General features: G+C 45.2%; 1 protein-coding gene across 1 annotated transcript; it reads left to right on the top strand.

The window, feature by feature from the left end:
• The first annotated feature begins 9,192 nt into the window (after positions 1–9,192).
• Positions 9,193–12,323, top strand: LOC148341674 (uncharacterized). The gene is made up of 2 exons (XM_088287100.1): positions 9,193–9,569; positions 11,253–12,323. Exons 1-2 carry the CDS (start codon positions 9,446–9,448, stop codon positions 12,311–12,313), a joined length of 1,185 nt encoding a protein of 394 aa, XP_088143226.1. The 5' UTR covers positions 9,193–9,445; the 3' UTR covers positions 12,314–12,323.
• The last annotated feature ends 2,172 nt before the right edge of the window (positions 12,324–14,495 follow it).

The raw sequence follows: 14,495 nt of genomic DNA, 5'->3' as shown, positions 1-14,495 counted from the left end.
TACTGTAGTCCCGGATGAAGCGGCGGTAGAAGTTGGCGAACCCTAAGAAGCGCTGAAGCTCCTTACGAGTCGCGGGCGTGGGCCACTCCACCACGGCCTGGATCTTGGCGGGGTCCGGCTGAAGTTGCCCCCGGGCGATGATGTAGCCCAGGAAGGGCACTGAAGAGACGTGGAACTCGCATTTTTCGGGCTTGACGTAGAGGCGGTTCTCCAGGAGGCGCTGGAGAACCAGCCGGACATGTTGGCGGTGATCTGGGAGAGAGCGGGAGAAGATGAGAATGTCATCGAGGTAGATAAATACGAACCGGTTCAGCATGTCACAAAATATGTCCGTCATCAGGGCCTGGAAGACGGCGGGGCGTTGGTGAGGCCGAAGGGCATCACCAGGTACTCGAAGTGCCCCAGGGGGGTGTTGAACGCCGTCTTCCACTCGTCCCCCTCTCGGATGCGGACCAGGTGGTACGCGTTTCGGAGGTCCAACTTGGAGAAAACCTGGGCCTCGCATAGGGGTTCGAAGGAGGGATCTATGGGGGGGAGTGAAGACTTGTTTTTAACCGTGATTTGGTTCAGGGGCTTGAAATCGATGCAGGGACGGATCGAGGAATCCTTCTTCTTGACAAAAAAGAATCCAGCTCCCAAGGGAGAAGAGGAGGGGCGAATGAGCCCGGCTGCCAGGGACTCGCGGATGTAGCTCTCCATCGCCTCCTTCTCTGGCCTGGAGATGTTGTACAGGCGGAAGTTGGGTAGGGGAGCCCCCGGGAGAAGGTTGATGGCGCAGTCGTAGGGCCGATGGGGAGGGAGGGTGCGGGCGAGGTCCTTACTGAAGACCTGGGCGAGGTCGTGGTACTCAGGAGGCACGGTGGAGACGTCTGGCCGAGGAGGAGCGGGGGGAGGAGAGGAAGGAGCCGGATCCGCGGAACGCAGGCAGTGGGAGTGACAGAACTCGCTCCATCCGGTGAGGGAACACTTCCTCCAGTCAATGGCGGGGTTGTGGGTCTGGAGCCACGGGAATCCCAGGACCAGGGGGACCTGGGGGGAGTGGATGAGGAACAGTCGGATGGATTCCCGGTGGTTGCCCGAAACGATGAGGGTCAGGGGGGTGGTCTGCTGGGAGACCTGGGCAATGAGGTGCCCGTCCAGCGCCACCACCCGCCGGGGGGAGGCGATGGGTTCCATGGAGACCCCGAGTTGGCGTGCTAGGGTTAGGTCCAGGAAGCTTCCGTCGACCCCCGAGTCGATCAGCGCGGTGACCGGGAGAGGGGCGTGTTGCCCCAGCAAACGCGCGGGGATCGACATCCGTGGGGAAGAGCCAGTGGCGGACACCAGAAGGCCTGGTTGCCGAGAAAGGCATCGCTGCCGCTCCTGGGCGTCCAGGGTGGTCCTTCCCACTTGCTTGGGTTCATCCGGGCCGGCGGAGGGCGGGGCCGGAACCGGAGGGCTGCTTTCGGCGAGGGAGGCCGCAGAGCGAGCGGCTGGCCTGGGCAGCCGCCGGGACCGGTCGGCCTGCCGGTCCCGTAACCGGTGGTCGACCTTGATGGCCAAGACGATCAGCTCTTCGAGGGTCGAGGTTACGTCGCGCACGGCCAGCTCGTCCTTAAGGGCGTCGGTCAGCCCGTTCAGGAAGACCTCGCGGAGAGCCGGCTCGTTCCAGTGGCTCTCGTGAGCCAGGATCCGGAATTCGACCGAGAAGTCCGCTGCCGAGCGGGAGCCTTGTCGGAGGGTGAGCAGTCTTCGGGACGCTTCGCGTCCTTGGACGGGATGGTCAAACACGCGCCGCAGCTCCTGGCAAAACTCCGGGTAGGAGGACATCGCTGGTGACGAAGCCTCCCACAACGCCGTAGCCCATTTGGCGGCGCGGCCGCGGAGCCGGTTCGTCATGTACGCTATCTTGGTCGAAAACTAGTGACGTGCTGAGGAGGAATTGGCTGCAAGAGCCTAAGTCCCCGGAGTAGGGCTCGGGCGTGGGAACGTGGGGCTCCCGGCTGCCCGCGAAGGACGTCGCGGGAGCAGGAGGGGCCGGGGAAGCGCCGCTAGGGAGGACGGAGAGGGAAGCGAGCGAGCCCACCTGGTTGGAGAGGTGCGTGAGTTGGCGGTGGATTGCCTGGAAGGAGCCCGGGCACTCCTGAAGCATCCTCTCGTGGCGCTCGAGCTGGCTTCCTTGGAGGGCGAGCGCCTCCCCGAGGGAATCCGGGGTCGCTGGGTCCATTGGGTTGGCCGGATTATTCTGTCGCGGTTCGGTGAACCGCGTGTGGGGAAAGGAGGACCCAAGAGCGACTGAAATGGTAGGAACGGGGTTTATTGGAGGAGGAAGCGGCGCGGCGGGGCGAACCGAGAGCATGGCTGCGGGAGCGAGGATCGGCGGACAGGCGTCGGAGCGGCGAGCACCGGGAGTCGCTGGCCGGCTGGCGGAGGAGCGGCGGGTGCGGCACGGAAGAGGCAGGTGAGCGGCGTGTCGGGGGAAGCGCTGGCAGGAACTCGGGAACGGGTGCGGGAAGCTCGGGACCGGACGGGCTCGGGTCGGCTGGAGGGGGAACAAGAAGGCACGGAGGTCAGACAAGCACGGGAGGCTACCGGATCCGGCGAACAGACAGCGTGTCGAGACATGGCCAGTACCACGTGAGGTGACGGGATAATCCGGCGTCTGGCTCCTGGCGCGGCTGGATCTTATGCTGGTCATGATTGCTGCTGACGAGCCGCAGGTGCGCAGGAGCCGACGCCCACTTTCTCCGGAGGAGTGCCTGGCTGGGAAAGGTCGCGAACCTGCAAGTAATCAGAACCGCCAAGCCCTCCTCCCAAACCCGAACCGTCACACATCGCAGGCAACAACACTAATGGACTTCGGAGATCCTGAGCCAAGCCACCTCCCAAATTTGGCCACCCTGCGCAAGGCAAAACAAGAGAGAAATGATTCGGCATTAGGAGATAAAAATCCAATTTTGTCATTGCAGCTGTTAAAGTACAGTACACCTCACAGTGGGAGCATCAAAGCCATTGGACTTGACAAATTCTTCATTACTGGAGTCAAACACAAATGCATGTGTACAAGACATTGTCAAAAAAAAACTCATCCAACTGTATGCTTTGATGCTACTGGCTCAGTAGTTAAGAAACTGGTGAGACCGAATGGCTCGTCCGGCCACATCTTCCTTTATCAGGGTGTTCTGACGGGAAATAACAGCTGCAGTGTCCCAGTGGTGCAGATGTTATCAGAGAAGCATGATGTTGGCGCTATCACAGGGTGGCTAAAAGAATGGATACATGCAAGTGCACCGGCCCCAAAAGAAGCTGTAAGTGATTTCTCTCTCGCAATTCTTGGATCTCTGGTCAAAGCTTTTACCCCACATCCTGATTTGAAGAGCTACATTAATGAGTGCTTTAAAGTCTTGCTGGGGAATCAGCATGCAAACCTGCCGCCATGCTTTGTCAGGGTAGATGTTGCACACTGCATCAAAATGATCTGCCAATGGGACTGCCTGAAAAATAAAAGACATCGTGTTAAAGATTTTTATGTGAGATCATTAGCACAACTACTCAAGTCACAATGTGTGGAACATTCAACAGAACTTCTACGTGCCATCACTACTGTGGCACTGAGTGAGTCCGAAGGTAATGACAGTTCTGGAACCCCTCTCCCATCAGAAAAGTGCAAGAAATACCTAAAAACACAAATTGCACAAGAAGACTGTATCAGCATGCTAGATGACGAGGTTCAGGCACAGGAACCCGTCGAGGCGCATCAACAGATCCACACTAATGCTCGACAGTGGGTGACTGAATTATGCGAGGAGAGCAGGTCACTTGCCATGGCTGAGGGAGACAGAGATAACACCCACTTCCTCCCTGAGATTATTCCCCACATCATCAGACTGGGAAGTTACTTACCACTCTGGACAGGAGTAATGGTCCCTCTCTTCCGAAGCACCACCATCACTGCAAGTTCGGCAGCTGTTGAAGCAGAGTTCAAAAACATAAAAAATGGGCTTTTCAAGCATGAAAGCCTTCCCATTCGTGTCGACCGGTTTGTTGCTCGTCATCTTGCCTTCATTGAGGGAAACATGCGGATTTCTGCTGCAAAACAAAAAAGAGAAAAGGCTGATGTAGGTGATGCTACGACTGTCTTAAGACCTGACGATGTCTCTACTACCCAGAGCGGGGGAAAAAATGTAAAAAATGATGCTGACCTTGGTGATGAATCTGATGCTGCTGCAAACAATCTTCATATTACCGAAGTTGAGAACTGGAGAGGCTTAGTAGTTCCTCCCAAAAAAAGGAAGATGAGTTCATATCTCTCTCCTTGTCCTGAGTGGCTGCATGTGGATTCATCCATGGAACGTAAAAAAGTCAAGGTGCAATTGTTGAAAAATGGAAACCAACAACAGCCTGTTAAACTTTCCAAGTTGAAAGTTGCTGTGCTCAACACTTGTGCATTTGATGCCGTGTTTCAGTGTCTTTCTTGCTCTTATTGTGACAGCTTTTCATTTGAAAAGGCTGTAAGCAGCAAGACCTGTGACAATCCATTCCTCCACTTGGTAAAAACCATCGCAACACGAGGTGTGACACAACACGTGTATTCCAAGAGGGCAGAACTCCTGAAAGAAATATTCAAGCCTGTCCACCTAACCTCTGGTGCTCTCCAAATAGATGCACAATGCCACATCTCGACAGTGATTGAGAGAGCTATGAGGAATCTTCCAAGTGTATACTTGAAAAAACAATGTTCCTCACCGTACTGCAGCCTAAGCACTCAAGTAATAAGGGAAGTTCCGCTTGTGTGTACCAACATTGCTGTCCTGCAGACCTGTGGCATGACTCATCTTCAGACTGCTGCTGAAGAAGGACTGAGCCTTCCTGACTCTACTTGCCTCCGACCAATCCAAAATGCATCTCAGTGTCCATCTACATTTAAAAAGCAAGACAACAGTACAGGAAAGGCTCTGTGTTCGGCAAATGTTTCCCACAGCTACAGTCTGGGAGAATGTTTGTGGATTGACACCGACCTCGGTACGAGTTGGACAGAAGTTGCCCTGCTTGAAATTCCCTCCAGTCTGGTGCTGCAAGAGAATATGTTTACTTTGAGAGCAGTCATAGGATTTCAAAGAGGCTTGACCCAGGATTCTCTTGGACATTATGTGGCATACTGCAGGAGGGCTGCTTTTGCCTGGGAGATGTACAATGACCTGGAAAGTGGAGTGAAAGCAGCATCAGAAAAGACAAAGATCTTCCCACATGCTTTGTTCTTCACAAAGCAGTGATTGCTTAATTGTTGCAATGTAAATAGTTTGGTGTTTTGTTTGTTGCTGTTTTTTTTACACATAAAGCTATCGTTTCACCCAAGGTTTCTCTGCAGGCTCTCATCAATTACACACGGACTGTTTTTATATTAATTTAGTTGTTCTCAAATGAGGGAATGCTTCATCGAGGGGTGTCTTTAAGTTGTTTTTATTTCAAAAAGTTCAACGGATATGTTTCAGCCTCACGTCTACTATAATTTTAAGAAATAATCACATAGCTTTAATGACTACTGATGAAATAAATGAATGAGCAGTAGAACAACACTATTAAAAGAAATAAGACCGAATTTAAAGTAATTTACAGCAGTGAAAACAGGAAGGTTTTAAGATTACTGTATGCTAGCAAAAAAGCTACAACAGTGAGTTTGACATGTTTACCTGAAGTTCGTCCGGCAACAGTTGCTTTCCAGGATCATGAAGAATGTAAAATGCGCAAAAACATACAAAACATCGGTTCATTCCAGGAACTAGTTTATAACCTGGAATTAATAACAAATACGAGTGATTCAAGTGATTGACTGAACGCGGTAGCGCGATACCGAGCTCCTTGTTCGACAGCAAAACAAAACAAACTGACGCTGGCGCGTTCCTGTTTGTGACGTCACCGCGTGACAGTGACGAGGAAAGGTAAACTGCGATTCAAGAAAAAGACCAAAAACAATGAAAATGATCAAGCTCCATTCAGCTGTAAAAAGTGCGGAGAAATGCACGAGCCAAAACGGTGTCCTGCATTTGGGAGAACATGTGCTAAGTGTAAAAAGCAAAATCACGATGCTAAGATGTGCTACACCAAGAAGAAAGTGCACACCGTACAGGAAGACACAGATGATAGTGATGACCTAAGTGACACTTTTTTCATCAAAATCGTGTCATATGACGAAAGCGATGTGCAACAACAAACTAGAGGAGACCCAGAGCAAGCAGTAAAAGAAGATAAATGGATTGCACCACTGCTTGTCAATGTGACTCAAGTTACTTTTAAAATTGACACAGGAGCAAAAGCAAACATAATAAACGAAAAAGACTTGAAATCACTTGAAGAGAAACCGGAAAGAGTCACAGACAAGGCCGTGAAATTGAAAACTTACAACAATCTGCCAATAAAAACAAAGGGATGTTGTAGGCTAAAAGTGACAGCAAAGGGAAGACAACACAAATTAACGTTCACAATTGTGCCAAGTAGACTGGAGTCAATTTTTGGAGACAAGACATCTGAAGATCTTGGATTGATAAAAAGAATTTACCAAATCACCAGCAAGGATGTCAATAAGAACAACAAAATGTTGAACAGTGAAGGTAGTAAGAGTATAGGGAACAAATACTTTTCTGTCTTCAAAGGACAAGGGACGCTACCTTACACTTACAAAATACAGCTCAAGGAAGATGCTGAACCTGTAGTACATGCCCCGAGAAGAGTTCCAGCCCCTCTCAAAGAAAGATTAAAAAAGGAACTGAGCAGAATGACACAGATTGGAGTCATAGAGAAAGTGGAAGAACCCACCGACTGGGTAAATTCCATCACATGTGTTAAAAAGAGAAACTCCCCAGAGTTGCGTGTTTGCCTCGACCCTAAAGATCTGAATGAAAACATTAAAAGAGAACATTATCAGATTCCCAAGCGTGAAGAAATCCTGAGTGACATGGCAGGTGCTAAATTCTTCAGCAAATTAGATGCATCGCATGGATTTTGGCAGCTGAAGCTGGACACCGAAAGCAGCAGGTACACCACCTTCAACACACCATTTGGGCGTTTCTGTTTTCTGAGACTGCCATTTGGCATAAAATCTGCGCCTGAGATCTTTCACAGAGCTATGGAGTCAATCATGGAAGGTCTGGAAGGAACCCGTGTGTTCATTGATGATTTGGTTGTTTGGGGAAACACGGAACAAGAACACAATGAGAGATTTGAGGAACTGCTACAAAGAGTTAAAATGAATGGACTTAAACTAAAACGAGAGAAATCTCTAATCTCGTTGCACACTTGAGTACAATGTCAATAAAGGGATTTCTGATTTCTTAAATGTCTGTTTGGAGTTACAGAATTGACATTCTTGGGAGACAAGCTCACAGCAGATGGAGTGGTGCCAGACAGAACCAAAGTGCAAGCAATGCTGGACATGCCAGCTCCAACTGAGAAAAAAGGACTTCTGCGAGCAATGGGGATGATAAACATCTTGGGCAAGTTCATTCCAAACCTCTCTTCAAGAACAAAGTCCCTAAGTTTGCTGCTGCATCACAACGTATTCTTTGAGTGGACAACAAAACATGACGAAGAATGGCAAGATCTAAAGAGAACAGTGACAGCTGAGCCAGTCCTTGCCTACTTTGATCCATCAAAACCAACCAAAATTTCCACGGAAGCGTCGAAAGATGGGCTAGGTGCCGTACTGCTGCAAAAGGCGAGAGACACATGGCAACCTGTAGCCTATGCATCCAGGTCAATGTTAGAGACTGAAAAATGCTATGCACAGATCGAAAAGGAGTCACTGGGTCTAGTGTTTGGATGTGGCAAATTGCACACGTATGTTTATGGACTGCCCACGTTCATAGCAGAGACTGATCATAAGCCACTGATTTCAATTAGGAAGAAAAATCGCAATGACATGACGCCCAGAATTCAACGCATGATGATGACATTGCAGCGCTATGATTTTGAGCTAATATACACGCCTGGAAAATACATAGTGCTTGCTGATGCGTTATCCCGAGCGTCGCACCCTAACAGTGACATCAAGGACTGCGTTACGGCGGAGGAGGCTGAGGCTCACATTAACATGGTCACAGACGCACTTCCTGCTACTGACGCTATGCTGTCAGTCTTGAACAAAGTGTCACAATGTATGAACAATGGATGGTCAAAAGGGAACTGCCCTCAGTTTTACCCGATGAGAGCGGAGTTGTGCATGGCGGACGGCCTCCTGCTGAGGACGGACAGGATTGTAGTTCCACAAGCTATGCACAAGGACATGCTTCAGCGTCTTCACGAAGGACACCTGGGAGTGGAGAAATGTCAGAGAAGAGCACGAGAAGCCATCTACTGGCCGGGCATTAACAAAGACATAGAAGAAATGATTTAAAAATGCCAAGTTTGCCAAAAACATCAACACAAACAAGTCAAAGATCCAATGCTGGTAGCTGACCTTCCCACAACTCCCTGGCAGAAGGTAGGCACTGATTTGTTTCATATAAGAGAACATTATCAGATTCCCAAGCGTGAAAAAATCCTGAGTGACATGGCAGGTGCTAAGTATTTCAAATTAGATGCATCGCATGGATTTTGGTATTCATAAATGTGTTTGGTTTGCTTTTGTGAATAAAGATTTTACAAAAAACGTATGAGTAAATATTTATCATCTCATCAATATTTGCACAACAGAGTACTGAGTTTCGAGATCCTCACAATAATAATTCTCAAAATTATATTATCAATTTAGCTTAGTTAAGGGATATTTTATTGACAATCTAACATCACGATACAAAGACAGAAAAAAAAAATTGGTGGTGGGGGGGAGCGAATCTTTTTCTTCTTGGTAGGGGCGGGCGTGAAATAATTGAGAAGCACTACTAGTATATGCAGACATTATATTCATACAATCTTGCAGCCCGAGTGAACCGCAGCATCGGTCAGAGAATCGTAAACGTCCCACTGCTGGAGCAGCAGCGGCTTCTCTGGGCATAGGCGGAAGTGACGCGTGAGATGACTCACCAATGTGGCGTGAATTTAGTTATTTTGTTAATTTTTTTAATCAACCGAAATAAAATATTATATAAAAAATATATATATTAAAATAGAACAGCCAGTTGTAAAAAGAAATATATTTGAAAAATACGCGCTTAAAGCATGACGTCATTAGCAAGCGCGCAGCTTCCGCAAGACATCGACCACATCCACCGACCCGTCCACACCGGAACAAAAACAGCCACCGCTAAATTCTTCTGATTTCGTGTGGAACTGACTGTAATTTCCTCATAGGATGTCCAGTGCTACTCTAAAGGACTACGACATAATTCATTAAGTCTTTGTGTCCGATAACCTCATCTTCGCGCGTTGATGCTTTTCGGCGTAGTTAGCTTAGCTTGTTAGCTAGCTAGCCGCTAACGACTCATCGCCAAGCAGAGATCAAGTGCAGATTTTTTGGAATTATCATTTGAAAATGTGTGCAAAAACGACACCCAAGTACGAAGAGGAACTTTGTGGAATAAAAGAAGAGAACGAGCAACATCTTCAACTGCTGGGCGAAGGTTGCAAGCAGCTTCGTGTTGTGCAACACAAAGCAGGTTTGTACACGTCTAACTCTCATTTGCTTTGTATAGAACGACTTTCTATCGTTAGAAATATGCATCACACGTTCAAGGATATTGTCGTTTTATTTTTAAATATTGCCTTTTACTTGTCGGTTTGCTGAACATTTGTTGATGCCAAATGAAATCAGTGCAGAAAATAAATGCCAAAGAATAACCAATAGTGGGGGGTGAACTCCATGTTTTCCCAGTATAAAATTTGAACTGATTATTTAACATTTTACATTTTCTGTTTTTTATATCTTGTTCAAGCAATTCCTTACGGAAGGAATTCTGCTTGAATCTAAAATATGTGTACACTGCGGCGAAAACATTAATGGCGGTTGATCAATTTTAGTGGATAAAACACAAAATATTACGTTTTTTAAAAAAAAAAATCAAGTACGTATTGGTTTTATTTGTTTATTTATTAACTTTGTACTGGCTTGGTCGGGTGAGAGTCAATGAACCTCCGGTGGCTCTGCACTGTTTTGTGCACATGTGCGTAGTTTCACCCCATCCAAACATTTAAAATACATTGAATGCCTCCATCCAGGGTTGCACGGATCGCATCAGTGAACAAGCGCATGCTGCAAGGAATGCATCTGCATCTTTGGCTTACTATGGGCTTAAAAAGGGAGAACGTCACAACCCCCTTTTCCACCAACAAGTCCAGGAACATTTAGTTCCTGGTAATAAAGTTCCTGTGGCCCAGGTGGTTTGCATCTCATAGTTCCTGGTAATTTATCCAAATCACAATGATGATGTATCAGTGGGAGGTCTTGTGTTACTTTGTTACTCATTACTGACACCCTCTGGCTGTTATACATCATTGCGGTTACAAAATAATTCAGTGAACTCATATTATGGTGTATCTTAGTCTAATTTTAATACATATTGGATAACTTTAAAATATACAGTCATTATTCAAATATGTCAACATGAAAGTCAGAGTGAAAGTGTTGTTGCTTAATGCTTATGTGTAAGAACTTTTACTCTTCAAACGTAATTTTGTTTTAAAATTTATTTCAAAACAGAAATTTTATAAAAATAAAAAGGGTAATGTCGGAACTTACTCGCAGGATAAATATCATTTTGGGTAAAAAAAAACCAAACGTAAATCATACAATAAATAGCGACTCTGATTCCAGGGCCCCTTTAATTCTTTTAGGGATCCGGATTATAATGGAAGCAAAAAGTACCCACAATGAAACTATCTCTCAATGCAAAATGAAAAACTTGTAAACATATTTCACTTGAACGATTCCTATTTTATCAATGACATTATGTTGCGATGGCCCCCAGTGGCCCCCATCAATATGTTAGGGTCCCACAACAGGTGTTCCATCACACCCACACAATAGCCTGTGTGTGCTAACTTCATCTCGCTTCCAGAAACGTCTGTGACTATGTCAGGAATGAAATTGGGCATCAGCCGCAACGTGCTTCCATTTTAAATGCTCGTTTATCACTGTTGTGCTGCTAAAGGGAGGTTTACATCGTAGGACGTGATTTTGTGAAATGTCCCCATGGTCCGGTCCAAATCGGAGTCGCACGCATTGCTCCGTATGCGGCAGGCACAAGTCAAGGTAGCACGCTAGAAACAATATAAGACAAAGTCGCCGCATGAGCTTTGACTTGACCAAAAAAAATGTGTGTTTGTCTTTTTGCTTTCTGCAGACGTCTGTGAAAACGATCTCCGTTCTGTGAAAGAGGAGCCAGACTTGACTCACATCAAAAAGGAGGAGGACGAGGAGGAGATCAACAAGTCACCAGTGAACGTTCTCCCGATAAAGACTGAAGATGAAAACAAGGATGAGAGTAAGGACAACAGAGGGGCGGAGCCTACAAGCAGCAGCTCAAGTCATCACGTGACAACAGAAGGTGATGAAGACCACTGGGGCCCATCACAAGCACATAATGAGGACACATCAGACGCTCATGACGATGATGATGATGATGATGATGATGGGCAAGCTAAAGGTGAAAGGGCATGTCACACTGACTCATTCACTGCAAAGCTGTCTTTAAAACCGCACACAAGAACACACAGTGGTGAAAAACCTTTTTCTTGCTCAGTTTGTGGGAAATGCTTCTCTCGAAAGTCTTTAGTAAGGCACCCAAGAACGCACAATGGAGAAAAACCTTTCTCTTGCTCAGTGTGTGGCAAAAGCTTTTCTTTCAAGTCATATTTAATAAAACACACAACAATACACAGTGGAGAAAAACCTTTTTCTTGCTCAGTTTGTGGCAAGAGTTTCTCTCAAAAGTCGCATTTAACAACCCACGCAAGAACACACAGTGGAGAAAAACCCTTTTCCTGCTCAGTTTGTGGAAAATGCTTCTCTCAAAAGGGAACTTTAACAGAACACACAAGAACACACAGAGGTGAAAAACCCTTTTCCTGCTCAGTTTGTGGTAGACGCTTCTCTGCAAAGTCACATTTAACTTGTCACACAAGAACACACACTGGCGAAAACCCTTTTTCTTGCTCAGTTTGTGGTAAAAGCTTCTCTCAAAATTCAAGTTTAACAATCCACACAAGAACGCACAGTGGAGAAAAACCTTTTTCCTGCTTAGTTTGTGCCAAGAGGTTCTCTCGAAAGTCGTATTTACGAAGCCACACAAGAACACACAGTGGAGACAAGCCATTCAGTTGCAGTGTTTGTGCTAAAAAATTCTTCACTAAACGTAGTGCTGAGAGACACAATTGTTCTGGTGAGAATTGCAGCGATCCTTGAAGCTTAAAAAAAAGACAACAAAAAACTCAAGGAACTGACTCTTTGTGGTAAGATGTAAATGTGATTTTGAATAAAATATTATATATTGAATTTTGCAAAGCTCTTTTATTGACTTTAAGCCAATGTGATTCGTGCCAGAAGAACCATTGTGTGTGAGTGATGATGATTTTTTCGTGTGTTTACATCAAACATGTAAAGGAAATAAATTGCCTTTGCCTGGAACAACATTTTTTAACATTATGTTTTGCAGTTGTCTTTTTAATCGTACCTAATGGAAAAGGTGTGAGAAGAAACGGTGCTGATGATATCGGTGCCTTCCACAATCATCAATAAAATCACTTGTTCCACTTGCTCAACTGGCCTTCATTACGCTGTGTGAAAAGGTGAAAAACAGAACTAGAAGTTGAACTATAAAAAGAACCAGAAAGAGAAACGCAAATCGTCTCAGTTTCTCTCAAAGGTTTTGGAATGTCAGGAGTTGGCAACTTGATGGCGACTGGAGTCAGCGCTGGTTTTCTCGCTGTGTTTGGCTGGCTCGTATATGTATGGTCTATTGAACAAAACTCCAACTCTTCAAATATCCCCTCACATAGATTTAATAATTACGGTTTCTGAATAAATTCCTGACTGGCTAAATACACTTTCTAGGTTGAGCTCTATCAAGCGTTTGGCGTTTGTTGCTAAGCAGAATCTCACTTCGGAAAAACTTTCATTTTGTCAAATATACCAAATGTTTTTTTTCATGCTAAATTATATTTTTTATACGTTGGATTACTTATATAATGAAATAGGGAAATTTTAAAATTGGCAACCACATACAGCTTTAATTCAATTAATAATAAATATAGAAACATTTTATAAATATTGAACACATTGAGAAGAGTTAATTTTGAAATAAATATTGAAATATAAAAAATACTTAAGTATTAAATTAATTCAATAACCCGACCCCGGATGAGCGGCAGAAAATGGCTGGATGGATGGAATAATTTAAATTACATACATATTCAAATGAACAAATTTGTTCAGAAATATTCAAGTGTGAAATAAAAAGGTTAAAATTAATATTGATATAATTTCACATATTAAAATAATTGAATAAATATTGTAGTATTACATATACAAGCTTAAATATAAATTGAAATAAATGAAAAAAAAGTCTTGTATTTTTAAATGGCCTAATATAGATCTGGGAAGTAATTCTCTTTATGAAACTATGAAGGGACTGGAGCTCACAGAAGTGACCAGTCTTGGTTCTGAAGTTCCGATGTAACCAGATACTGCCCTGAGAGAAAATAGGCCTGAGCATTGTTTATGGTGGGGGCAATTCTCTCGCCAGGTCAGTGACCTTCCAGGGTATGGAAGTAATTTAAGGTGGTCACGAGTAGACTGGTCGTATCAACGGGGAGACGCATCTGCTCTCCCTCTGGGGGACTTTTGGAGGGAAATCCCGAAGACTAGCGGGATGGGAATGCATATGCAACAAGGGAAAATTAGATATTCATGTCCTATTTGGGCATTCCCTAGAAGAAGGGAATGTCTGAGAGGGGGCTCGCACGTTTTTTGGGAGACTTCTTTTGACATCAGCATATGACGAGAAAAAAATCTTTTTTGAACCAGTTGTTTTCCATCACCAATCCAGCCTTGCTCGGCTGCCTCTCCGGAAGGCAGCAAGAACCCACACTTCAAAGACAAAATATACGACATATTGAAAGAAAAATAATACTCAAATATTGAAATAAGTATAGAATTGAATGAATAAACAACAAAGAAATAAATACCTCCTGGAAAATATCATTATTTGCAACATTTGTCAACATTTTTCTTTCTTGCACATTCTTAATCGTATTTTTTATTTTTTTTTTACTTTTACTTTTTAAGTTACTTCAGTGCTTTTCATACCTGTGCCTTCAGTGAAGTCCTACTTTGTCCTACGTGAATGAATCCCCATCAAAATACCATCATTTATGACACCACGGCTGGACAAATAATATCCAGAAACACACTTACGCACCACTGAGTGAGTGTTGGACGATATAGCTTCTCTTGAAAGGTCCGACTTGAAAATGTCTTTGCAAGTGTATCTGCAATTAAATCCACTGGACCTTTTCAAACTTGTCTTTATCTTCGGGTTCATCATAAACAAGGTGTTGAATACCTCGATGGCCTCGGCTCCGGCATT

This window comes from Idiotropiscis lumnitzeri, chromosome 2, assembly GCF_059441095.1.
Source record: "Idiotropiscis lumnitzeri isolate Australia: NSW breed Sydney's pygmy pipehorse chromosome 2, RoL_Ilum_1.0, whole genome shotgun sequence".
Classification (NCBI taxonomy): Eukaryota; Metazoa; Chordata; class Actinopteri; order Syngnathiformes; family Syngnathidae; genus Idiotropiscis; species Idiotropiscis lumnitzeri.
This window is presented reverse-complemented; position numbering and strand designations above follow the sequence as displayed.